Source organism: Phascolarctos cinereus, unplaced genomic scaffold (genome assembly GCF_003287225.1).
Source record: "Phascolarctos cinereus isolate Bilbo 61053 unplaced genomic scaffold, phaCin_HiC Scaffold_5;HRSCAF=322, whole genome shotgun sequence".
In the NCBI taxonomy this organism is placed as follows: domain Eukaryota; kingdom Metazoa; phylum Chordata; class Mammalia; order Diprotodontia; family Phascolarctidae; genus Phascolarctos; species Phascolarctos cinereus.
Genome location: NW_027555958.1, coordinates 300412537 through 300437232, shown reverse-complemented (window position 1 = coordinate 300437232; position 24696 = coordinate 300412537). Strand labels below are relative to the sequence as shown.

General features: G+C 38.8%; 1 protein-coding gene across 2 annotated transcripts in view; it reads left to right on the top strand.

Annotated features, from left to right (window-relative positions):
- Window positions 1–24646, top strand: part of FBXL20 (F-box and leucine rich repeat protein 20) — a 108546-nt gene extending 83900 nt beyond the window's left edge. For both annotated transcript variants that reach the window (XM_020997551.2, XM_020997552.2), the window contains exons 8-15: window positions 1803–1929; window positions 3168–3242; window positions 5911–6041; window positions 8763–8823; window positions 12449–12493; window positions 14636–14692; window positions 15680–15892; window positions 17184–24646. In XM_020997551.2, the coding sequence (XP_020853210.1) occupies window positions 1803–1929; window positions 3168–3242; window positions 5911–6041; window positions 8763–8823; window positions 12449–12493; window positions 14636–14692; window positions 15680–15892; window positions 17184–17291 (817 nt within the window). In that variant the 3' untranslated portion in view covers window positions 17292–24646. The remainder of the gene's footprint in view (window positions 1–1802; window positions 1930–3167; window positions 3243–5910; window positions 6042–8762; window positions 8824–12448; window positions 12494–14635; window positions 14693–15679; window positions 15893–17183) is intronic.
- Window positions 24647–24696: the final 50 nt, after the last annotated feature.

Genomic DNA, 24696 nt, shown 5'->3' with positions numbered 1-24696 from the left:
GCTGCCAAATGGATAAATTTTCTAATTTTCTAATGTAGATCTGACCAGTTTACTCCTGTGCAAGAAGCTTCAATAGCTTCTCTCTGCATCTGCAATAAAACATAATGCCTCTGTTTGGCATTTAAAAGAACTTTAAAATTTGGAGTCGCTCATCTTTCCAGGCTGATAATACATTACTCCCTTTCATCTTTCTGTGTTTCAGCCCAGATTGTCCTTTTTTCTGGTTCTTATGTGTAACATTTTGTCTCTTGCCTCCCAGCCATTGCATAGCTCTCCCTTCTTGCAGTCACCCTCATAGAGTTTCCCAGGTCCTTTCAAGGGTCAGCTCAAGTACCCTTCCTGATTATCCTATTTGTTAATGACCCTCCTGTCAATCACATTTTTTTTTTGCATACATCCTATATTTACTTACTTGTGAACGTGTGGTAACTCCCCCAATAACATGTAGACTCCTTGAGGGCAGATACAGTCTCACTTTTGTATTTGTATCCCAGGTGCTCAGTTCAGTGCCTCGTGTAATATAGGCGTCTAATAAATATTTATTGATTGCATTCAGTCAGTTTGCAAAAATTCACTGAGACCCACCTTGGCCTGGTGGTTCGCTAAGTAAATGGCATAGTGGAACTGTATGAGATTTTTTTTTTTAAATTCAGTTGGAGCAGAAGTTTCCAAGATTGAGCCAAGTAGATGCCAGATACCTTCCATAATCCAAATATCAGCTGGTTTATGATAAGTTAAATTCTTAAGGACTAGACTGCAGATTATGAGAGAAAAAGTTAAGGAAAATGAGATGATAAAAATGAAATAAGAATACAAAATGCAGTGAGGCCCTGGATTTATAAAAACTTCTCAGAAAAGATGAGAAAAGGATAACTTAGGTAAGAAAATTAAATAAAATAGTTAGGTCCAGAATGTAGGTGGCCAAAAAAACACCTAAATGCCTTGGCTCAGTTATTCTTCAGTTGTATTTTTTTTCCAGTCTTCTCCAACTCTTTATAACCCTATTTGGGGTTTTCTTAGGCAAAAATACTGGAGTGGTTTGCCATCTCCTTATCAAGATAATTTTACCAATTAGAAAATGGAAGCAAACAGGTTTAAATGACTTGGCCAGGGTCACACAGAGGGGTAGGTTCTAATCTCAGCTGTGTCTTGCTAACTGTGTGACCTAAAGCAGAACATTTAAACTTCCTGTACTTATTATCATTAATAGCTGCCAAACTTCACAGGGTGATTGTGTGCAACAGTTGAAATAATGATAGATCAGAAAGTACTTAACAAGTGTGAAATATTCTTCAGTCAATAAGGCCAGTGAAACATGTTAAAAATATAATTTATCAATGTGGTTACTCCCTCTAGTAATAAAAATTATATTTTCTATGTAGATTACTAATTAGATTTCTGAAATTTCTATAGCCAAAAAATTTCCCTCCCTACAGCCAGTGTGATGGTAAGCTAGCCTCTGAAGGATAATGAAGTTGGTCCTCATTGCAACTCTCATACTTGAAAAATGTCTGTGGAAAATAATTTTATTTGTTAGGTTTGCAATTACCATGAATATTAACATGACTTCTGGTATACCTCACTAACTTTGAAAGACTTATTTCTTTTTTTTTTTTTTTGACATGGAACCTTGTATATTCTACTGTCTGGTTAAGTAAATGTATGTTTATGTGAGTAAGAGGAGATTAACCATTTCTTTTATTGACTGAAAAACCCATAAAATGGACTTTGGGGTCCTAAGTCTTGGAGTAGTACTTAGTTGTGATGATTTTTTCTGGTTTTGGGTTTTTCCCCCTTTTAAGCGAGGGATGTCCACTGCTGGAACAACTGAACATTTCATGGTGTGACCAGGTGACCAAGGATGGTATCCAGGCTCTAGTGAGAGGCTGTGGAGGGCTCAAAGCCTTATTTCTTAAAGGCTGCACACAGGTAATACTTAACATAGTACCCTTAGAATATGAGATCAAGGCAATGGAGTTAGGAGGCTTAAGAAAGATAATTATTTTTTCCTGCTACTTGCTTATCAAAGACATGTTCACTAAGCCTTAACTTGTTTACTTTGGGAAAAAAATAAGGAAGTTTAATATCTGGCAAGTAATAAACATATCTAATAGTAGAATTGCTTTTCTTTGAAAGGTCATCCTGAATGGGTAACATAGAAAAACAGAGCTTTGTTCTGTAATCTTACCACATGAAAAAAAACTGCTCACGTTGTCACTATTTTGTTTGAGACTTTGAGTTGATATTTATAAGCAGTCTTGGCATTTCTAACCAAATGTTTAGCTGCCAAGAAATCTTAAATTCTTTTATGTGCCAAATTCTTTAATTCCTGTATACTACCTATCATTTTGGTACCTTTTCTTTCCCCTTTATTACCCCATTGGTCATACATGGCAGAAGACAGACACCTTGTTTAAAAAAGGTGAAATTCATCTCTATTATATTAGAAAAGGTAATTTTGCAAGCATGCTTGAGAAAAAAGAATGGATTTGGAATAATGACTCAGCTGTGGTTGCAGGTTTTAGATGAGAATTTGTCTCAGATCTCAGTCAGTAGTAAAATTATATCTAGACTAGAGGGTAGCTCCTACCATTCTTTTGCCAGGATGGGTGGGGCCCTGATGTTCAAAGCAGTATGTCAGGGGTTTGATTACCACAAAACAACAGCTTGCGCTTTTGGTTATTTATGGAGTCCTGAAAAATATTGATTGGAATACATTTTGTAATCAATTATATGCCATCTGTTCTTAGCACTGTAAGCATGGCAGTGATCATTCAGTGGCAAAAAAAAACACCCCAAAAAACAAAAAACTCACATCAAGAAAACAAAAAAATCCCATTATGGGTTCTTTTTTCAGTTTTTGATTCCAGAAGTTGGGTTTTAAAGAGTTTTCTGGAGGATGTGGAGATAGGGGAAACTGATTGGCCTCATAAGCCATCTGCAGAGCCCATACATCTATAGAAGCCTCATTCATAGGCAAAGTGATGCTCATTTCTTCTTTCCTTTTAGTAATGGTGGTACAGTGAGTAGAAATTGGTCAAAAATTATATAAAATATTGATAATACAAAACAGTATGATTTAAGCCAGCCTCGGAGTATGGGAAAAAGCCATTCTATCTCCTTCGAAATGTCAGTAACTAGCCTTTTCTTTTTTACTGTCTTTCTAGCTTGAGGATGAAGCTCTCAAATACATTGGCACACACTGTCCCGAACTGGTGACTTTAAACCTGCAGACCTGCCTAGTAAGTAGCCTTCGCTGTGATTTTGTTTGCTTGAGTTAGAGATGAACTTGTTACTGAGATTTTTCTAAAGTGTACCTTCTAGCCCTCAAACCCCTTTCAGTCATCTAAACTGATCTGAAGGTTAGTGTTCTCTAATGGAAAAAGCACTGGTCTAGGAGTACAAGGCCTAGCCCAGTACCTTATTAGTTGTGAGGCTGGCCAAATCACTTTAGTTTTCCAAGCCTTTTTTCATATTGTCACAGAGGGATAAATAATATACTACCTCATAGAGTTGTTGTGAGAAAAGCACTTTGTCATTTTCAACATTCAGTACAAATGTGATCTATTGTGTCTATATTTTGTATTTGTGGATTCATTGAAGTGTTATTCATAATGTCCTCTATTTTAATTCAGCTTGTGTGTAAACCATATGTACCGTGGTACCTGACTAAAATCCCCTTCAAATTATTCAGAACACTTGCTGGGACAATCTGTCAGGGACCCAGAATGTTAATGGGATACGTACTTTTAAAATGCAGAATGAATGGCCCTGGGGAGACTAGAACCTCTAACCTCAAAAGAAGTTTTGGTATGCTACATCTTCAACCTGTTGTTCTCTTTCTCCATGGGTTGTTTTGAACTATAGTCCAGTCGTAAACTTGAGGACAGAATATATAACCCACCTTCTGATCTTTGGGATTGTTACTGTTAAGATGAAGAACTCCCAAAGTTGTGGTTATTGATGATAATCTTGCTTATTAGCAGGACTGGCAAGTAACTGGCAAGTTAAAAATAACGTTTTTACATATAAACTTTATAAGTGTGTTTAGGATGGCATATGCTGCCCAAAAAGTTCCCTTGTAGTCAAATTTCTTCTCCCTTTGCCATTTATCTCATGGATGGATGAAAATGCTACAACTGCTGTCTTAGAAATCTTTCTTTTTGCCTTTGTAAATCTCTTCTCTTTTTTATCTTCTGCCTTTTTCCTTCTTCTGCTGAAGAATGCTATCATAGCCAATGCCAACATTCCTTTCCTTCAGCCAGAAGAACTAAAAATGAATGCCTTTGGAAAGCTCCAACATAGCTCTAGATTGAGTTGAAGCTAGGGATTTTGCTGTTCTTCTTACCCCCTTGCCTAACTAATGGGGTTAGAAATTTTAATCATTCTGGCTTGTCTGCCCCAACTTTATTATACGACTTTTTCTTGGACACTTTTAAATAATGAATTTTCTTTCTGAAGAAGAAAAGTTATTTTTTTAAATCAGGAAGTTGTTGGGACAGTAGTTGGTGCAGTAGGTAGAGGATTGGTAGAGATTAATGAACAGGTAGTGTTCATGTTACTTCTTGTATGTTCTGTTCCCACATCCATTTTCTAATACAGAATCCATCCCTAAAAATCTGAGAAAATGGGGGCAGCTAGGTGATATAGTGGATAGAGCACTGGCCCTGGAATCAGGAGGACCCGAGTTAAAGTGTGGCCTCACCATTTGACACTTACTTGCTGTATGACTCTGGGCAAGTCATTTAACCCCAGTTGCTTTGCAAAAAACAAACCAAAAAAATAAGGAGAAATGTCTTATCAGAATCTGTACTCATGATGAATTTCTAGGATGTTGCCCAACCTTTCTATTTATTTTAACATGGAAGAAACTTTACTATATTGCTGACTCATGCTTTTCTTGAATAATTTGACAAGTCAGAATTTGAGTAAATTTCAACATCAAAGCAAATGAATAATTGACACATCTGTTCTCCTATGTAGTTTTCTCATCTCTAGCAGTTTTTGAAAGACAAAGAAAATTGTACATCCTTGCAATTAGTTTTCTGTTTTTGAGTTACATTAATACCTCTGGTTTTTACATACTTTTTTCCTGCCAGTATACTACTGCTCTCCTTCAGTTGAGCCTTCCTCTGTCCCATAAGAAGAGGGGAGAAAAAGTTAAACCAAACTAACTGCCATATCTGTCAGTCTTTGAAATATTCAGTAGACATTGTACCCTGGTTCTCAATTTAAGTTGGGGGCAGGGGAGGGTTTCAGTATCAGCTCTCAGAAATCAGCCATTACTTTTCAAAGTCATATAACAGAAATTCCATTTGGTCTGCTAAGTGTTCACTTGTCCCACCAACACATTTCCCCCCTTTAACCATCAGAATCTAATATAATCTGTTATTATCAGAATCTAATAATAAAGTTTTGTATTTATGTACTACTTTTTAACATTAACCTGATTTGTCATTTCCCCCCCCTCATAACAAATTCTTTATATGAGGTAGGTAGATCAGAGACTCCTTTTACAAGGGAGGCTAAATCGAGGCAAAATGGTTAAGTAGTTTAGCTGGAGTCATGTTGTTGATTAGAGTTGGAATGAGAACACCAGTCTTCTAGCATCCTAAATCACGACGTCCTCCTATCCTATTCTCTGATTCTACATTAAAATTATACAGTATCTAGTAACAATTTCCTTTGTGGAATAACTGCAATTGTTGAGTTATTCCACAAACAACTTCTCATACAACCCAAAGTAAATGGAACTGGAAAGAATAGACATTATGTTAAATTAGTTGAGGCCCATTGGCTGCATTGTACTTGATCTGAATTCTTTTAGGTCCTGTGTATATACGGTTAATGTTTATTTTTATGGCTTTTCCCTTCTTTGAGTAATACCTAAGATTTTACTTTTTGTCTTAGCAAATCACAGATGATGGTCTCATTACAATATGCAGAGGCTGCCACAAATTGCAATCTCTGTGTGCTTCTGGCTGCTCCAATATCACAGATGCAATTCTGAATGCCCTGGGTCAAAACTGCCCTCGGCTTAGGTGAGTATCCCATCCTTTGCCAAAAAACAGAAACTGTATTTCTTTATTTTTGGCATCCCAAAGTTCTAAGATAAAAGTTTTGAGGCAGAGTTTCTTTTCCATAACTAGCCATCTATTATTTTTTACCATATTTGACTTGTGACCAGTTAGAAGAGGAGAATTATCTTCATATCTTCTTCTAATAAAGTCATCTTCTTGTTCCTTTCCACAAGAAAGAAGTCAAGACATAAAATTAATTCTCTGATGGGTTAATAAAAGCCTTGCTGTAGTCAATCCAGAGTTTTGATTTTCCTTCCCTTCATCCTGTTTCCCACTGGTATACTTATGAGAATATGTAATAGTCATACAAATAAGGCCAGATGCCCAGCTTCAAGTCAGACGGTAGTATGCTATAGCAACAGGCTCTCCCACTGCCTCAGCAAAACTAGGGGAAGCAGAGCTCCAAGAGGCCCCAGGCAGATAAACCCCCTGCAACATCCATCTGAAAGGAGCTAAAGAAATGGAAAAGTGGGAAAGGCCCGGATGAGCAGGAGATTTCCCGGAACCACACTACACAGTCCTACCGCTGGACTTCCAGTGTTGCTAATTCCAGCCCAACACCAGGTGGGCTGCCCATACCCTGCAGCCTCCAGCTGCCAGCATTGGAGGCCCCAGCACACAGGACCAGTGACTAGGCCCTAGGCTCCCAACACAGGACACTTTAGTCGGTGCCCTCTGCTCCCCAGCAGGAGAGCTTAAACTCTTTAAAGGTGAGGAAATAAGCAAACACCGTGGGCAGGAAGAAACATACGATAGATTCTTATTATAGGACCAGTGAAGATCAAAGCAGAAATTCTGAAGAGGACAACATTGTCAACAAACTCACATCTGGAACCTCAAAAGGGAATATGAACTGGTCTGAAGCCCAAAAAGCCTTCTTAGAAGAGCTCAAAAAAGATTTTTTAAAAGTCAAATGAGAGAGTTAGAAGAAAAAATTGGAAAAGAAATGAGAGGTATGCAAGAGAATCAGTAGCTTGGAAAAGGAAGAACAAAGATTAACAGGTCCTTAAAAAATACACTTGGCCAACTGGAAAAAAATTACACTAAAGAAAAACAAGTCCCTAAAAAATATAATTGGCCAAATGGAGAAGGAGGTACAAAATCTAATAGAAGAAAACAATTTGTTAAAAATTAGAATTGGGCAAATGGAAGCTAATGACTCTATGAGAGAGCAAGAATCAGTCAGACAAAAACAAAAGAATGAAAAAATAGATAAAAATTAAAATACCTCATTGGTAAAACAACTGACCTGGAAAATTGATCCAGGAGAGACAATTTAAAAATTATTGGTCTCCTTGAAAATCACTATGAAAAAAAGAGCCTGGACAGTATCATTCAGGAAAATTGCCCTGAGGTCCTAGAACCAGAGGGTAAAATAGTCATAGAAAGAATCCACCTATCACCTCCTGAAAGAGATCCCAAATTGAAAACGCCAAGGAATATAGTAACCAAATTCCAAAATTACCAGGTCAAAGCGAAAATACTGCAAGCAGCAGCCAGAAAGAAGCAGTTTAAATATCATGGAACGACAGTCAGGACTACCCAGGACCTTGCAGCTTCTACATTAAAAGACCATAGGGCATGGAATATGATATTCTGTAAGGCAAAGGAGCTTGGATTACAACCAAGGATCAACTACCCAGTGAAAATGAGCATGATCTTTCAGGGGAGGAGATGGATATTCAATGAAATAGGGGACTTCCAAACCTTTCTGATAAAAAACTACTCTCTTAAGCACGCTAAAGCAGTTTTCTAGAGGAGCTCAAAAATGTAGATTCGAAACAGTTCATTGGCCAGCCCTTTATATGTTTTATGACAAGCGTTATTTGATAGATATAGGGGAGGAAAAATAGATAGCTCATAATAAAAAAAAAATGAACTTTAGGTGTTAGTGTGTGACTTTTCATTTTTTTAAAAAATTAATTTTCATGTAACCTGACAATTGGCATAATAAAAGAGTTTAATATACATATAGTTGTGGAAAATTTTGTTTATATCAAATCTTGTTTTCCTTCTACATGTTGATGTTATAATATCAGAGACACTGTTTTGGTTTCTGATTTATTTTCATTGGCAATAACTTTCTGGTACTTGATTTTTAACTTTCCTAGCCTATTTAAACAGATAATGATATAGGCTACAGTGGTAGCTATTTCCAGCAGCCTTGATTTTAATATTGGGATTCTCAGCCTCTGCTTAACAAGGGAAAGCTGCTTTTTAACTGCTTTAGGATTGTGAGGCTGGGGGGGAGCAGGGGCTGACTACTAAGTTTCTTGGGGGAAGGAGTACAATAGGGGTGCAGCAATTTTACTCTCTTTTCCCTGCTGAGGATCTGTGTTTGAGGAAATTTGCATCTATGGGAGCCTGCTTTTGGCAGAGTATTAGGCTTCAAGATCTGTAGCAATTGGGGATTGGGAATGAGAAGTGGCTTTGTAATTCAAACAAGTAGCTTTTAGTGGTTGTGTCTTAGTGAAGAAGCAATCTGGTGTAGTAGGAAGAGCACTGACTTGGTGGAGTAATCTATATATAGAAATGCTTGATTATGAATATTCTATGTTAAATCACCCTAAAGATGTAGGAGGTTGTTTTCCTTCCACGTGGATTTTATAAGTCATAGCTTTTAGTAGTCAAATACCTTAATTTTCCCACTTTCCTCTGTTTTGTTTTTTCCTTTTTGGACAGAATATTAGAAGTGGCAAGGTGTTCTCAGCTAACAGATGTGGGCTTCACTACTCTGGCGAGGGTGAGTATTGTCATTAGTCTCTGTTTTAAGATTTGTTTTGCATATTAATTTTAGAGGGAGGGGAAGAATCCTTCCAATTTCTGTCAAAGCCAAGGTACAGCTCCACAACTTCCTGTTTCAGTTCACTTGTGTCACTACTCCACAACTTCAGAAATGCAGTGTGTGACCATGAAAAGCTTTCTTGTGATCTGATTCAGCAAACCTGTTCCCTATAATTTCATAAGTTTTAACTGTACTTACTGAGGCCTTTCTATATTTTCTAAGAAAAACAGCTCATTATGGTGTAGAAGTGAAACTAGGTTCATGAGCTTTGCCAGCCCTCAAAGAACCTCCCTGTTTGAGGTTCATTCTATGTTCGGAAAGATTGATCAATCATTGGATTTGTCACCGAGGGCTACGTTCTTTTAAGGCACAGCTATTTATGAAGACCTGTTTAAAGAAGCAGTTTAAAATCATACTCCCAATATGTGAATATTTATTATTTATAAGTCTTTTATGTGTACTACTGTATAAGGATAAAATATTTTGAAAATAATACTAGTTAATGGTATAGAAATTGTTTTTGCTCTTAGCAAAATATTAATGGTATTTCTACTAAGCTATTGAAACATGTGGTAATGTTTTATTTTTAATAAATGGGTTCAAAACCCACTGAAACTCTTTATTTGGAAGACATTTTATATGCGTTGGAAAATTAGATCTATCTAAGTGTGAAGTTAAGAGTGTTTTAATAGGGGGCATACTTGGATTGTAAGAATAATGAGAAGTTTGAGAACCTGGGAGACAGGAAGGATACAATGCCCATTGTAACCCGTCCATGGCCTCTTAATCTGTGTAGCTTATTCTGTTCCAGTGAAAACAAAACTAGGGGTGGGGAAGTTGTTCTTACTAGCCATTGCCCCTCCTCACAGAACCCTCCTTGGGGTACCTGCCACAACCATGGATTGATAAAGGAGCTAGGTGTGGCTATACTGGTGAGGGAGATAGGAGAGGTGTGATGTTTTTAGCCTTTGTAGCTGTTAATGTGGGGTGCTGGTTATGTTTAGGTCATAAAGAGGCTGTTGCAGAAAGCGAGAAACTGGAGGCTACATGAGGCCTACTGTGGGAGGGATGGAGTAGGGGAAAGTTGCTTGCTGTTTATGGGTGAGGGGTATGATTATTGGAGACAAATCCCATGATTAGCTCGTGGGGAGAGGGTGGGATTGGACCCATCTTTGAACCCTCTGATTGGTTACCCCTTTAGGTGTTCCACAGCCCCACTTTGGAGATCTCTGTACTAAAATAGAGAGGGGTTGCAATCTTCATAGGTGGAGGAAGTACCCACACCAATGAAATCACAGATTCTTGAAGTAAGAGAAATGGAAACCTAATTTGGTTGTCTCAGTGTTTGTAATGTAAGTTGAGTGCTAAAAGAAATATTAGACTTTAAAATAGGAAGACTTTTTAGCTATTCTGTACTTTGCCATCTTGGAATGCTTTATAAGTATGATGATTCTGTAAAACCAGAATGCCTTTGACTAGCATAATGGCTTGTGGGAAGGGACATGACTTTTAGGAACAGCATTAGAATGTGACTTAGGATATAGCATATCTAAAATTTAATAGAAAAGCACTAAAAATAAGACATTCATGCCTACCTCCAAGGAAATAATTTTTATAGAATTCTTTGTGCTTGAAAGAATTTATTAGCAAAATTTTCCATGTTCAACTATTTTATCCCATACATCCTGTACTTTCTACCAGATTGCCCCCTTTATCATCTTCCCCATCTCGCTAATCTTTGATCTCTCCCTGTCTACTGTTTCCTTGCTGCTCATGTTTCTCCTATCCTTAAAAATTCTCACTTGATCTGACTATCCCTTCCAACTATCTTCTTATATCTCTCCTCCCTTTCATGGCTAAATTCCTTGAGAAAGCCTTCTGTAATCAGTGTTTCCTCTTACTCTTTTCTGCAGTTTGGCTTCTGACCTTATCTTTCCACAGTTACTGGTGATCTCTTAATGGCTAAATTTAATGGCCTTTTCTCCATCCTCATCGTTCTTCATCACTCTGCTGCCTTTGACACTGTCCATCATCTTCTTCTCCTGAATACTCTCTTCTTCCAGGTTTTGTGGCACTGTTCTCTCCTGTTCTTCTACTTGTCTTATTGCTTTTTTTTAGTCTCCTTTGTTGGATCTTCCTTCACCAATGTCCCCAAACTGTGGTATGTCCCCCAGGGCTCTGTCTTGGACACTTCTTCTCCTGGTAACCTATTTTCTTTTAAACCTGAGGCACTTGGGGTTAAATGTCTTGCCCAGGGTCACATAGCTAGTAGGTGTCAAGTGTTTGATCAGAGGCCGGATTTGAACTCAGGTCCTCCTGACTGCAGGGCCGGTACTCTATCCACTGCTCCACCTAGCTGCCCCTAAAAACATATTTTTTTAAAAATCATCTGGTTTCTTTTTTGGAGGGAAGGATTGGGGGTTAAGTGACTTGCCCTGGGTCGCACAACTAGTAAGTGTCTGAGGCCAAATTGAACTAGGTCCTCCTGACTCCAGGGCCAGCAGTCTATCCATTGCGCCACCTAGCTGCCCCTCTATACTTTCTAACTTGGTGATCTCATCAGCTCCCTTCAGTTTTTGTGTGTCTATGCAGATAATTATCAGGTCAATCTGTCTAACTCTGATTTCTCTCTTGACCTCTTTGCATCACTCTTGCCTATTAGACACCTCAAACTGTATGTCCAGTAGACATCTCAAACTCAGCATGTCCAAAACTGAACTCATTGTCCTTCCCTGAAAGCTTTCCCCTCTTCTGAACTTATCTGTTACTATCAAGGACTCCACCATCCTCCTAGTTACCCAGATTCACAACCTCACTGTTGTCCTTGACTCACACTCACTTTACATATACACTCTTGCCAAATCTTGTCATTTCTTTCTGTCTGAAGAATGTCTCTCACATGTCCCCTTCTCCCCAACCAGCTGCCACCCTTGTACAGGCCCTCATCACTTCTCATATGGATGATTACAGTGGCCTTTTAGTGGGCTTCCTTGTCTCGAGTCTCTCCTTTCTACAGTCCATCATCTGCTCATATACCAAAGAATTTTCCTAAAATGTGGGTCTGATCATGTCACTCTTCTATTAGTAAACTTTGCTGGCTCCTTTTTGCCTCCAGGCTCAAATATAAAATCCTTTGCCTTTTAAAGCTCTTCATAACCTGGTTTCTTCCTACACTTTACTCTTCTCCACTTAGTCTATATAACCCCATGACACTGGCCTTGTTGTTTTCCCTCACACTCAACATTCCATTTTCCCTCACACTCAACATTCCATTTTCCAGCTCTGCCTTTTCACTAGTTGCCTCTGGACTATGTTTTTGCCTTTTGTTATGTCTCCAGTGCTTAGCACCTTTCTTGGTACATAGTAGGCACTTAATAAATGCTTGTTGACTGACTGACTTAGAACTGGTAAATTATTCAGTGCTGAGACATTTGAGGACTCCTGTTTACATCAGTGTTCTCCAAAATACAAAATCAAAATAATTGAACTATAAGGATGACATTAGAATGACATCATCTCTGAGATTCTTTGGATTCTGCAGAGTTTTTTTTTCATGTTCTCATATTTTGTTTACACTTTACAGAATTGCCATGAACTAGAAAAAATGGACCTAGAAGAATGTGTTCAGGTAAGATGATAGGAGCTCCAACACTTTGAACCATTATCTGGAATGCTATAATTTTGCAAAAATACTGTGATGAGCATAAGGAATGTCCAAAACATACCTTTTTAAAAATGTCTAAACTTGTTTGAAGGTTTTATTGAGGAAAGAAATTCTTATTATATGTGTTCTGACCTTTCCAAGCTTCAGGGGAGCCCAAGTCCTAAACATCTGAGACTGTAGAGAATGCTACTCCAGTGTCAGGATTTCCTTATCTTTCTAGGTCCCCATGCACACAAACAGTGATAGGAACATACTTTATTTAATTCAAGAGTCTCGTGGTCATTAATAGATGGAGTAGAGACAGGATGACCTAATGAATGGATAGAAGGGCCAGCGGTGGAATCAGAAGGATCTGGATTTAGAACCATGACTTAGACACACTGGCTTACGCCTTCGAACAAGTCACTTAACCTTATAGAATAGTTACAGATAATTGCTGATCTGAATCATGGGAGGGAATTTGCACACTGGGAATTGCCCACTTTGATGAAATCACAGGTTGAACTTTGCAGGAAGATTGAGGAGGAAAAGAGGGTGGGAATAGAAAGAGCAGTTAAAGTAAGAAGAAGAAACTATGAGGTAAATGCTTTTTTTGTGCTCCAGAAACCATATTTTATTCAGCAAGCATTTGGGAACCTCAGAACGTGTGCAAAGTTTCAAATCCATATAGAACCACAGATGTAACTGTAATAGGAAAGTCGATGTGATAAGTGTGAAGGACAAGTGCCAGGTATAAACTGATAACATGAGAAGTTAGTAAAGAGAGAAAAGATTAATCTGGAAAAGGCAGTCAGAGAAAGCTTCATAGAGTAGGTAACATTTGAGTTAGACCTTGAACCAAAGGAATGTAAACATCCCCACATTGACTTAGGAGACAAGAGGGCCAAGAACAGATAATGAAGTCCATTTTGTGTGGAAGGGGAGAGGAGAGAAAGATAAGCTGGGAAGAGAGGCTGGAGCCATGTCATGGAGGTCCTTGAATACCAGAATCAAGAGTTTATGCTTTATTCAGTAAGTACTGTATTAGAAAACCTTGGAAGGTCTTTGGTAGAGAGAAGAGTGATATGATCAGAATGGTAAATTAAGAAGATAAAATATAATTTTTTTAAAGTAATTTGGGAATAGGAACTATTTATGGACATTTTTAGCTTTTGCAAATTGGCATGTGTGGTAAAGAATTTCAAAGAATTATCTCATTCATTTGGAGAATTTATTTAACATAGGTCCCTTCTAATTCTAAGTTTGTAATATTTTAAGCTATTCATTTCCAAAATAGTGACAGGACTCCATTTTGCCTCACCATTCTCCCAAGACAGCACCTTAATCTGGATCAATTGCTAATACTGCTTCCTAGCCATTTAGAGAGAGTAATAACTATTTAAACCATGGAATATTCCTGTATGTAACCTTTCTGCCAATAGGCCAAATAGCTCAAGACGCATGAATGTTTCCAAGTCACTTTTTTTGATCATGGAGTCACCATTCACTCCTTAGAGCAGCCAAAAATGAAACCTCAGCAAGGCTCATTGTCCTACTTGGAAAGAAGCCTAAACTGTAGGATGAGCACTACAAGTCTACCTCCCTCTGCTTCACCAGACACAGCAAGGGATTTATCATTTGTTATCCCCTCCCCTGTCTTTTTAACCTTTTGATCAAGGGTTAATATTTAAATTAGTATTATCATAGCTGCTGTGAAGGGTAAAGGGTATAACCACCTAATGTCTTCCACTGACAACCCTGTAAGAGAGTCACAGACTGCCTTCCCCATCACTCTCTGTTTCTTTGTGCCTGTCACTGTCAGCTCTGTCCCTACTGGCACCCTTTACCACACATGCCCACTGGGGATTGGACTCTTCCTATTGGACTAATGCCCCACTCCCCACACCCATTACTGAAATTAATCTGCATATATTTTTTACTCAATTTTGTATGTACATGTTCTTCCCCAATTGAATGTAAGCTCTTTGAGCGCAAAGGCCCTTTCATTTTATCTTTGTATTGTTGTTCATCTGTGTCCCCACAGAACATGTCCCCAGTGAAAGCTCAATGCTTGGTGATTTAAAAAGAAAGAATCCTAAGAAAGACTTCTTCATATGTTTCTTTCAGATAACAGATAGCACATTAATTCAGCTCTCTATACACTGTCCAAGACTTCAGGTGTTGGTGAGTTTTATCTTCGTCACTATTTATATTTTAGTCTTTTCTTCAGGACCAGTACCGTGAATTCACTTTCATGAGAATGATGTATGATTAGCTGCATTTTTGGAAAGGGTTTTTTTTTCTCCGAATTGCCTACAGAGTACCAGGGAAGGACCTAAGTGAAGGGGAAGATAAGGTAGGAGCTGGAAGAGTTAAACATATCCCGAACCAACGCTTGGAGACTGAAATAACTGGCGTGGAGAAGCTAAGATGCCCTCTGCGAATTACACTCCAGTGTGCATGATGTTTAAATCTTCAGCAGCTCGGGCGTGAGACAGCTTGAACATAGATTGCTTCTCACCTCCAGGCCAGATGTACCTGCAAGAAAGAACAAAGGAAGGCTTGCTGGAGAAGCTTTCCTCACTGCGGTTTCCAGTAGTACTGAAGGCAACCTAGCCATCAGTACTGTGTTCAAGTTCATTTTTGGTGTGTTTGCATTTCCCAAAGTGGGAAATCTTTAGGATTCTGAACTTCACGTGGAAATCCTTGAGAGATAGAAAGAACCAGCGATTTAAGAGAAATCGAAGATTGGGGTGTGGGGTGGGAAGGAGAGAGTTGAAAAGGCCATGAAAGAAAGGAGAAAAGGCTTATTATTAGTGGTAAAGCAAAAAGGAAACTTTAAAATTAACCTCATATATAAAGAAATGCCCAAATAGAGGTATTAAGTATAGAAATTGTCATCACTTGGTACCTACTATATATGTGATGCTGTAGCAGGTACCCAGAATTTAGTACTAATTCTCAAGAAGTGCCTGAGCTTAAGAAAAGGTCAGGCTTAATTTGCTCTGGGAAACAGAAGACCTTTTGTGGAATGCCTTTTCTTAATTCATGGACTGACTATTATCAGGTATCTTCACAGTATATTCTCAGTACCCTAAAATAAGATCTTTTTGAATTCCATGTAGTGCTCATGAATTACTCCAGCCCTCTTCATGTTCTTTTTGGCTCTAGAGTCTGTCTCATTGTGAGCTGATTACAGACGATGGAATCCGTCACCTAGGGAATGGAGCCTGTGCCCATGACCAGCTGGAGGTGATTGAGCTGGACAATTGTCCACTTATCACAGATGCATCCCTGGAGCACCTGAAGAGCTGCCATAGTCTTGAGAGGATAGAATTGTATGACTGTCAGCAAATCACCCGGGCTGGAATCAAGAGACTCAGGGTAAGAGGCAGCAGTATCACTCTCAAAACTATGGTTATCATTACCATGTTAAGTGTTTCTACAGATTCGGATTTATATTTTAACATAGATCTGTGAGGAGGAGAGGACATGAAGAGAGTGCATCCCTAGCAGGCTGTCCAGTTGAGATTTCTGCTCCAAGACCATAAAAGTTTGGTGATTTGTGAGAGAGAAATAGTACATCAAAAAGATTTCCCTGTGTTGAGTTTGAGAATTTAGTTATTTTCCTGTATTGAGTTTGAGAATTGTTTCACCCCCTTACAGCAATGACAAGCATATATTAAGCGCTATCTATTTGCAGAGCACTGCACTAGGTGCTACAGAGTAGATAACAGATAGTAGCTTTGTGGAGTTTACAGTCTAATAGAGGGAGACAGTACAAATATTAACATGTATGTTAAATAACTAATACAAAATAACATTTTGTCCTTATTCCTTATTCAGTGTGTGAGGTAAGTTCTAACAAGGACATCAGGGAAGACTTCATAGAGGAGGTAACATTTAAACTAGGGCTTAAAAGATGAGTAAGATTTTAAATGTCAGATTTTGGGATGCAGAGGGAAAAGTATTCCTGGCATTAGGAATCATTCAGTGGTAATGACTTTAATCTCTTTAGGGAAATAGAAATTAAGGTCATTTACTGTGAGGATTGGATAGAGGGAGGGGAGATTGAGGATAGAGGAGAAGGTTTGTAACCCTGGAGCCATTCCAGGTTGACTTATTAGCACTCATCCAATAAAAAGTAGCCCAATACTTCATCAAGAGCATAGCATTATCCTTCAGAGAGTGCTTAACCTGCCCATCTCTCTTCTCAGACTTGATGGGCTAAGAACATGCACTTGATTCAGGTAATTTCTATTTGAGAAGTACAATTGCAATTGCATGTTCCTCTTTCAGCCAAGAGAAAAGGAATGCCAGGGGCCAGCCAAAATATTTTATTATTTACTGCCCACGTGCATAATGTAAACACCCTTCCAAAATGACAGTTATAGCTTCAGGGAAAAAATCTCTTGCCTACAGTATTTGTGTGGCATTTTAATATATTTGTAACAATAATTATGTGTTAACTTCCCATGTTTAATTTCTTCCAAATTGCTTGTTTATACTCTAGCTATCTCTTTAGTGTGGGCTTGAGTATTCTGTTAAGTCTCCTTATTTTATTGATATAGATACTGAGACTCAGTGAAATTAGGTAAGCTTGGTTATGTTTGCAGATCATGTCTTTGCAGATCATGTCTTTGCAGTCCTTGGTAATGTTTCTATCTTGTTTCAGACCCATTTACCCAATATAAAAGTTCATGCCTACTTTGCACCCGTCACTCCGCCTCCATCAGTAGGGGGCAGCAGACAGCGCTTCTGCAGATGCTGCATCATACTATGACGTTGGAGGCGATCAGCCTTGGTGAACTAAGTATTTAATGACACTTCTAGAGTTACCACGGAGTCTCTCCAGCGGAATCGACCCCAGTGTTCTGAGCAAGGGCCAGAATAGAGGGCTGTGTCCGGATCCCCCAAGCCACACATACACATGCGTATATACCCACACCGTCCACTCCAGCTGACGTACTCTGTGACAGTGGGACTTGAATCTGTGTTGGCTTTTTTCTGACAGGTAGATTGGTGTAACTTGAAACCATTCCTACTGGGCATGCTCAGAAGAGAATCAGAATCCAAGGTGGGGGGCATTCCCGCAAACCCAGGGTCACTGCTGCTGGGGTTTGTTTGTTCTTTTTGTTTGAGGTTTCTTTTGGGGATGTCAGAACACTAATGAGAGCTCTCCAAAGGGAAGGAGAGTATGGACAAATACAGTAAATGTTGCAACCAGGGACCAGAAAGAAAGAAAAATCCTTCCTCCCATAAGAGAATGAAGATGGCAACCATTCATGAGACTGTATTACAGTGCTTCTCTACTTCCTTGTTTCCATACCAACATGCTGAGCATGCTCATCAGTCAGAGCATTCAATTCAGAGATTTCCTAGATGGTCACAGTGATTTAACTTGAAATCTCTGATATCCAAATTTGTTTCTTTTGTTCACTGATTCATTGTGTTGTTCTCCCTAGCTGTCTTTGAGTGTGTTTGTGTCTGTGTCTCATTTTCTCTTTGTGTTGCTTGCTGAAGCACTCTCTGTCGCCTGCTCATCCTTTGTCTCTTTTGCTGTCTTCTTATTTAAAGTTTTCCATTTGGGGTGATTTAGTTGAGGCTACTGGATACTTTTTAAAGAAAAGTTATTAATTATTAGTAAAAATATTTTAAAATTCCACTTTTTTATCATTAGAAAGACTGCCTAAGGTTCAGTCTGATGAGAAGCTCTAAAGAGCAGGTGAGGGAAAATGAGCTAAATATGAGCTCTTGCCCCTCTCTTATGGAAACAATTCATATTTTTGCCTTTTGAGTTCTTCCTTAAGAAAAGAACATAGCTTGTGACATGATAATACAGGTGGCTGTGCTCAATATCATCATGCTCCCTATGTTTCCTTGAGTTGAATCCTGATAATCAGTTGAGTGTCTTACATAAGGCATGAGAGAGCAGCATTTTTTAAGCAGAATTGATTGGGAAAAATACCAAACCTCAGTCTGAAAACCCCTGACCCCTTTTTGAATCTCATGCTGTGAACTGAGATTTATGTACGCTCAACAGCATTGCTAACTTTGTTGGCTAAGTGTTTTGTCTCAGGAAGAATACTTAGATGAAACACATTGCTGTCTGTGCTGCCAGTTTTTATTATGTGTTCCTCCCCTTCTTCCTACACCAACCTGAACCTTATGGTAGTGTGTGGCTGTTGTATTTAGGGTCATCAATTTCAGGTCTAATGTTGGTCGTTCAAAGGACCAGCAAAACCTTCCCAAAGAAGTCACTTACCCAGTCTTGTCGATGCACTTCAGATATTCAGCGTAAGCATAAACCGGTGGGATTGGATCCTGGAGGATATCGGGAGCAGCCCCCAGAAGGCCTAAGATAATAAGTGCAGATGAAGGTGGTCCTTGTCTCCGCATGTACTTCAGTACTTGAGAACTGAGGGAGGAAGGTTTTTGGAGTGAATTAGGAAAAATGAGATGATTTTCTAAAGCACAAGTAACAGATTTCTAGGCCTCCAGAGTTGGAGCTTTTTGTTGTTTGATAGGAGTTTATTTATATGGTTAAGGTAACCTTTTGTCACTTTCTGACTGATCTAAGCAACTCCAAAGGTCATTTTTCAAATTACAGGTGATGGCTCCCTCTCCTAAGACCACCAGCATATGTTGGAATTAGCTTGGCTTGTTTCTTCATTAATTAGAAAGACTTCAGCAGATGAGAGAGTGCTGGGAAGGAGCCTATGACACTGCCTACCATTTATTGTGTTTAATTTTGGTCTTGAACTCACTGTGCTCAAAACCACAAAGAACTTTTTCTCCTTCCCAGTTCCTAATTTTGGAAATACCTAAAAAAATATAACAAACCTTAACAACTTTGGAAAGAGACTGATCCAGGAGGTTAAGTTTTGATACCATAGCTGATAATTTGTATTAAATTTTGAAAAGTGTAATGGGGAAGGGGATGCTGGAGAGTAATTCAGGGCCTTTTTTTCCCTCCAGAAAAATGCATGCTGTTCAGATCTGGCAGGCTGATCCTAAAATTCTTTGCCAATTCACTTGGGGAGGAGAGGAGAAGGAAGTAGGTGGCAGCAGTGGACTTTTATAGGCCTTCCAATGCCTATAGTAAACAGATGTCAATTTGAAATGCCTTTCCCAAAAATCAAAATTATTTCTTTTCAAGGACACAGCTTCTCCTATTTAGTATTTTATTGGAGACTTGATTTCTAAAAGTATAGAGATCTGACCCAGATGCAGATTAGAACTGATCTGGCCTGACCTGGTAATCCATGCTATAGAAAGAAGAGTGCTGGTGTTTTAGAAATCATGAGGAAGAGAATGAAGCTTCTGATACATTAAGTCTGTGAAATGGGTTGCATTGGCCAATTTAATTTCATGCTCTAAGCATTAGGATTTAATGTTAGGATTTATTTATTTCTGATGACAAACTGTGATCCTTTGAAGCTTGGAAAGGATTCTCATTAGAATGCTTCATTGTTGTTAGAGAAAATCCCCCTTGCCTTCATTCAAACTAAGCCCTAAAAGATTTTCCTTGGAGAAGACTATTGTAGCTTCCAGAAACATAAGATGTAGTGATCTTATTATGTTGAATGGAAAGAAGCTTGAGATTATTGTTCTCCCCATTTATCCATATCTACAATCCTGTCAACAGCTGTGATCTTAAGAGGTCTTTCCTAAATCAAATACTTCTCCCTCTTTAAAGTGCATTTGCTTGTTTTTTTTGTCACTATATGATGTGTCACCTATAGTAGAGAAAATGGGGTCTACGTAACTTGAGAGTTTCTTTACAGAAATGGTTTCAAGATTAAAAAAAGAGGAGGTAAACAGCCCTATCCAACTAGTTACCACAAGCCAGGGGACATTGGTGCTATGCCAACTGAAGTGAATTCTTGAATGTCAGTCATCAATTTTCTGAACATTCTTTCTGTCTCTTCAAACTTCAACCAATAATGCTTGCTTTTCCTGATTTTATTTTATTTCTACACTTTATCCTCTCGAGACTTTTTTTTAACAGATGTCCCTCTTTACCCTTTAAATAAAGCCTCTGCCTCGTCCCAAAAATGCTAAGGTTATATTAGATGTCTCCGATGCCTTTCCCTCCTAGTAATGCTCGTGTGTAGCAAAAAAAAATGCTCAATCAGCCTTGAGTTCTGCCATTCTCTGGTGAGTCAGACCATTTGTCACTAGGTCTGAAGTTTGTTTATTGAGCTGAAATAAGCTTGAAAGCAAACTGTTTGCTGGATGTATCCTAGGAGAAAAGGGTTCTGACTTCAATCTTTTTTTTCCCCCAGTATTGGGGCTATGATGAATATGAAAGTACATTGTGCTCATATTTCTCTTTGTACATTTTTTCTTTTCTAATTTTCTAATTTCATCTCTAACATATTTTGGGAGCCTACAGCTATTTTAAAGAGACTCTTAAATGATCTTTGTAAATTTCCAATAATCTCCATATCTGTTATAGACTAATTTTTAATCAGATACAAGTCAGAAACTTGTTACATATTCCTTTAATTATATATTCTGGAGAGATATCTGCAAAATACTTTTTATGCAGTCTTCATCCAGATTGTGTCCCTCACTGAACATTTAAGTATAACTATAATAATGCCAAATTAACCAGAACTTAAAATATAGAAAATGCAACCATATTTTTTTATTGCCTTGTAAGATACTGTTGCCAGTTGTTCAGTGCACCAATGGTAGGACTGAGGGAGAGGGTTAGGGGTGACATAAAAAGAAAAGTACCTTGAAATTGAATGAAGGGGAGAAGAGCATCTTTTTGGTTATTGTAAGCTGGAATGGGGAGAATGTGTGTCCTTATCCTGTTTTCCTATCCATATCAACAACATGTTAAGGAAATTTCTTAATAAAATTGTGGAGAGGTTTTTTTTGGGGGGTGGGGGGGAGGAGGAGGGATGCTATTAATGCATTATGATTGAGCCCTGTCCACTATCTTTAAGCTGCTGCTGCTTCCCAAGACTACTCATACCGCCATCGTTAATTACCCCACCATGGACACAGATTGGAAAAAATAGATATTGTTACTGCTGCCTCAGTTATTGAAGAATAGAACGAGGAGTTCAGTGAGGATATCTTTTCCCATTGTGCCACCCTCATAACAGACCTGTTCTATAGGGTGCTAAGCGCTTCTAAAATACTTTCTAGTCTCTCTCCTCCGTCTGCTTCCTAGCTGTTGTGCTTTATTTTCCTCAAAATTGTTGATTAGCAGAACCTTTAGGCAAAGGTAAAATGTTTTTGAGTTGTAGATCTTGGAGTAGAACTTACCAGTGAGGTCCAACAGCCCCATAGGAATGGGCAGAGGACAGATGTGAATGGTCCACTTTCCACTCAGCTGCAGTCACTAAATTTATAGTGAGCTTGATAAGTCTGGTAAGGCCAGGTTGTATTACCCAGATAATTCAGGAAGAGATCAGTGCTAACCTCTATATACTTGCATAATTAATTATGTAGATGAGCCCTAAAAGCCTATGGTTCTACAAGGGAGGGGTGAGAGGGAGAATATAAATTGAGAACTACCTGCCATCACCCAGCCCTCTGATTTCTGATAGATTACCTTCCATATAACTAGAAAAATTCTTATGAAGTGAATGAGTTCTTAGCATGGGATTCTTTCAGGTCCTTCCTCTTTGGGGCTTATTGTACTGCTTGGGAATTTCAGGAACTAGTCCCAAAGCTGTACTTGGGTGAATATAGTTGTGTCCCAGTGGAGTCCCACTTAAATTTCAGCAGAACAGGCTTCATTATAATTGCTCATAGATGTGGTATTAAAGAGTTGTGCTATTATCATTTCTGGCTTTATTAGTCACATTTCAAAAAAACAACCAAGCCACTGTGTCTTCTTGGCCACATCAGTGGAGAGGCCACTAGGATTGATAAGCCCATGCAAGTTTTCAAATTCTGTAAAAATTTGGTTTCTGGTCATTTTTGATAAAAGCTTCTGGGGTCTTTTGCCTTGGATTTGTGTTTTTTGTTTATTTTTGTTTTGTTTTGGTCAGGGAAGCATTAAGTTAAGAAAGAAGCAAATGACTGTTAGGGTGTCTTGCCTTAGGGTAGGAGAATCTGCCCTTTGGGTCAGTTCCTGGCCTGGAAACACCCAGTATCATCAAATTGTAGATAATTTTCCTACTTTATGATTATTCCCTTCCCCTTCCACCCTCTGCTTTGTCTTTTTCATGCTAAGGTTGTTAATGAACAGTAGTATTTTCATTCTCTCTCCCCCTTGGTTTGACTCTTCAGTCTGTATGAAGTATATGTTGGAGGTTGGAAGGGATTGCTAATCAAGTGACATTTCCCTTCTTTGGGATATTGTATCTAAAAATAGAACCAACCCATGAACAAGTTCTTATTAAGTCCCAGCTGTGTCAAAGTTAGTACAGTGAAACAGTTGCCAGTGGTACCTGACTGCTTAGTCAGGGCTAGGGCAAGTGTTGGTTAGGTGGCAGTTGGGACCTTCCCCCGTTGGGACCTGGAAGAATATAGGTTGGCCAATCCACAACGTGATCCAGAAGAAGCCACTTTCTGAAAGATTTTTTTAAACCACGTCCATGCTTTCTTCTAAGGACCTTTGGAAGTCTTTATGAGATATGGTTGTCCCAGAAGAAAACTGCCCCAAACATTTCTCCCACAGCAGCTTCTCTTGCCTACCAACACTGTTTCTCTGAAATCCACACAACTGCTGCTCATGTACATGTAGGTGTGTCTCTACACACATATGTGTTTCTTATCTCGGCCCTAATTTCTTGGCCCCTGAAATAATGCTTGTTACTCTTAACTTTTTAAGGCACTGGAGGATGAGAAAATAAAGTCTTAACAACCCCTGCTTTCAAGAGCTGACTGGCACAGTTTGACCAGTTGTACTTTTTAAAATAAAGATTTGGATTGTTTTCTTCCCTAGTGCTATATAACACTGTAATGAGCAAAGCTTTTGCTGCTATTTTCCTGGGTTTATGTATTAGGATGTTCTTCCTCTCTCCCAAACCTCTGCCCTCATACCCGTGCCAATCCCTCCTTTAAAAATAAGTTATTTTGTGCATCACTGGCTGTTCTATCTGACTGGAGGCTTGGTGAGAAGAGCCTGACATCTCCCCTGACAATGAAACACTAACCTCTGAGTCCTTTATGAGCCAACTGGCATGTTTACAAGACCTACCTAAAGCAGCTCCTTGAAGTCTCCTGCCCTGAGGAGAACAGTGTAAGCTAGCCTCCGTCTCCTCCTTTAAGGCGCTTGGGAAGGAAGAGCAAGTGAGAAGAGGATGTCAGTGGTGTCAGCTTATTACTGTACCACATTTAACTTCCCAAAGATGGCTATGGCTTTATTTTTTCTCTTCCTGGAGGGTGTTCCCAAACAGCCTGGCAACTCTGCACTAGCCAACTGCTCTGTTCATGTTTGCCCGTTTTATAGTGTCCCCAAGAGCCATAGACTAAGCGGCCTTTCTTTTTGTGTAGGGCCCAGAGGCCTACAAAATTCTGCTGGGGTATTGCCTCTGGGGCAAAGGGTGGACAAATGGTGCTGTTGGAGAATAGTTTGTTTCCAGCAAACCGAGATGTGTTTCAGTACCTTCTTCCACCACCCCCACCCCCACAAATGTACTCCTCTTTCCCCCATTGGAAGGAAACAGAGCAGGTCCCAATGGCATTCAGATTCCAGACATTCCTGCCACCTGAAATTCCATGGATTTCTTTACCCAGAGTGTTTTTTCATGTGCTCAGAGCTGCTGCCGAATTAATTATATTTCTCCTCCAGGTACATTCACAAAACATTCTTAACCAGTTGTTGAGGCTGCCATGGTTTCCAAAATGATAATTTTTACTTAACACAAAATTCCTTTAGCTGTGCACATGGCTGTGTTTCTTTCCTCCCAGTTATTTTGAGTTTGAGGGTTGGGGGGAGGGTTATTAAAAAAAAGAAAATCCAGGGTTTGCAATAGAGTATTTCTTTTGCTTTCATCTGATGAAATCTTTGGACTTCAAAAAGCAAAAAAAAAAAAAAAAGGTTTTTTTTATATATATATATATATATAAATATATATATATAAAGTAAATTGTTATGTAACTATTATTGTTTCATGTATGTTCTAATATTGTTTTATGATGTAATTAAAGGAAATAAGCTGTGAAGACTTTTCATTTTGTTGCGGAAATGACCTGAGTGGTGGTACATGACTTCT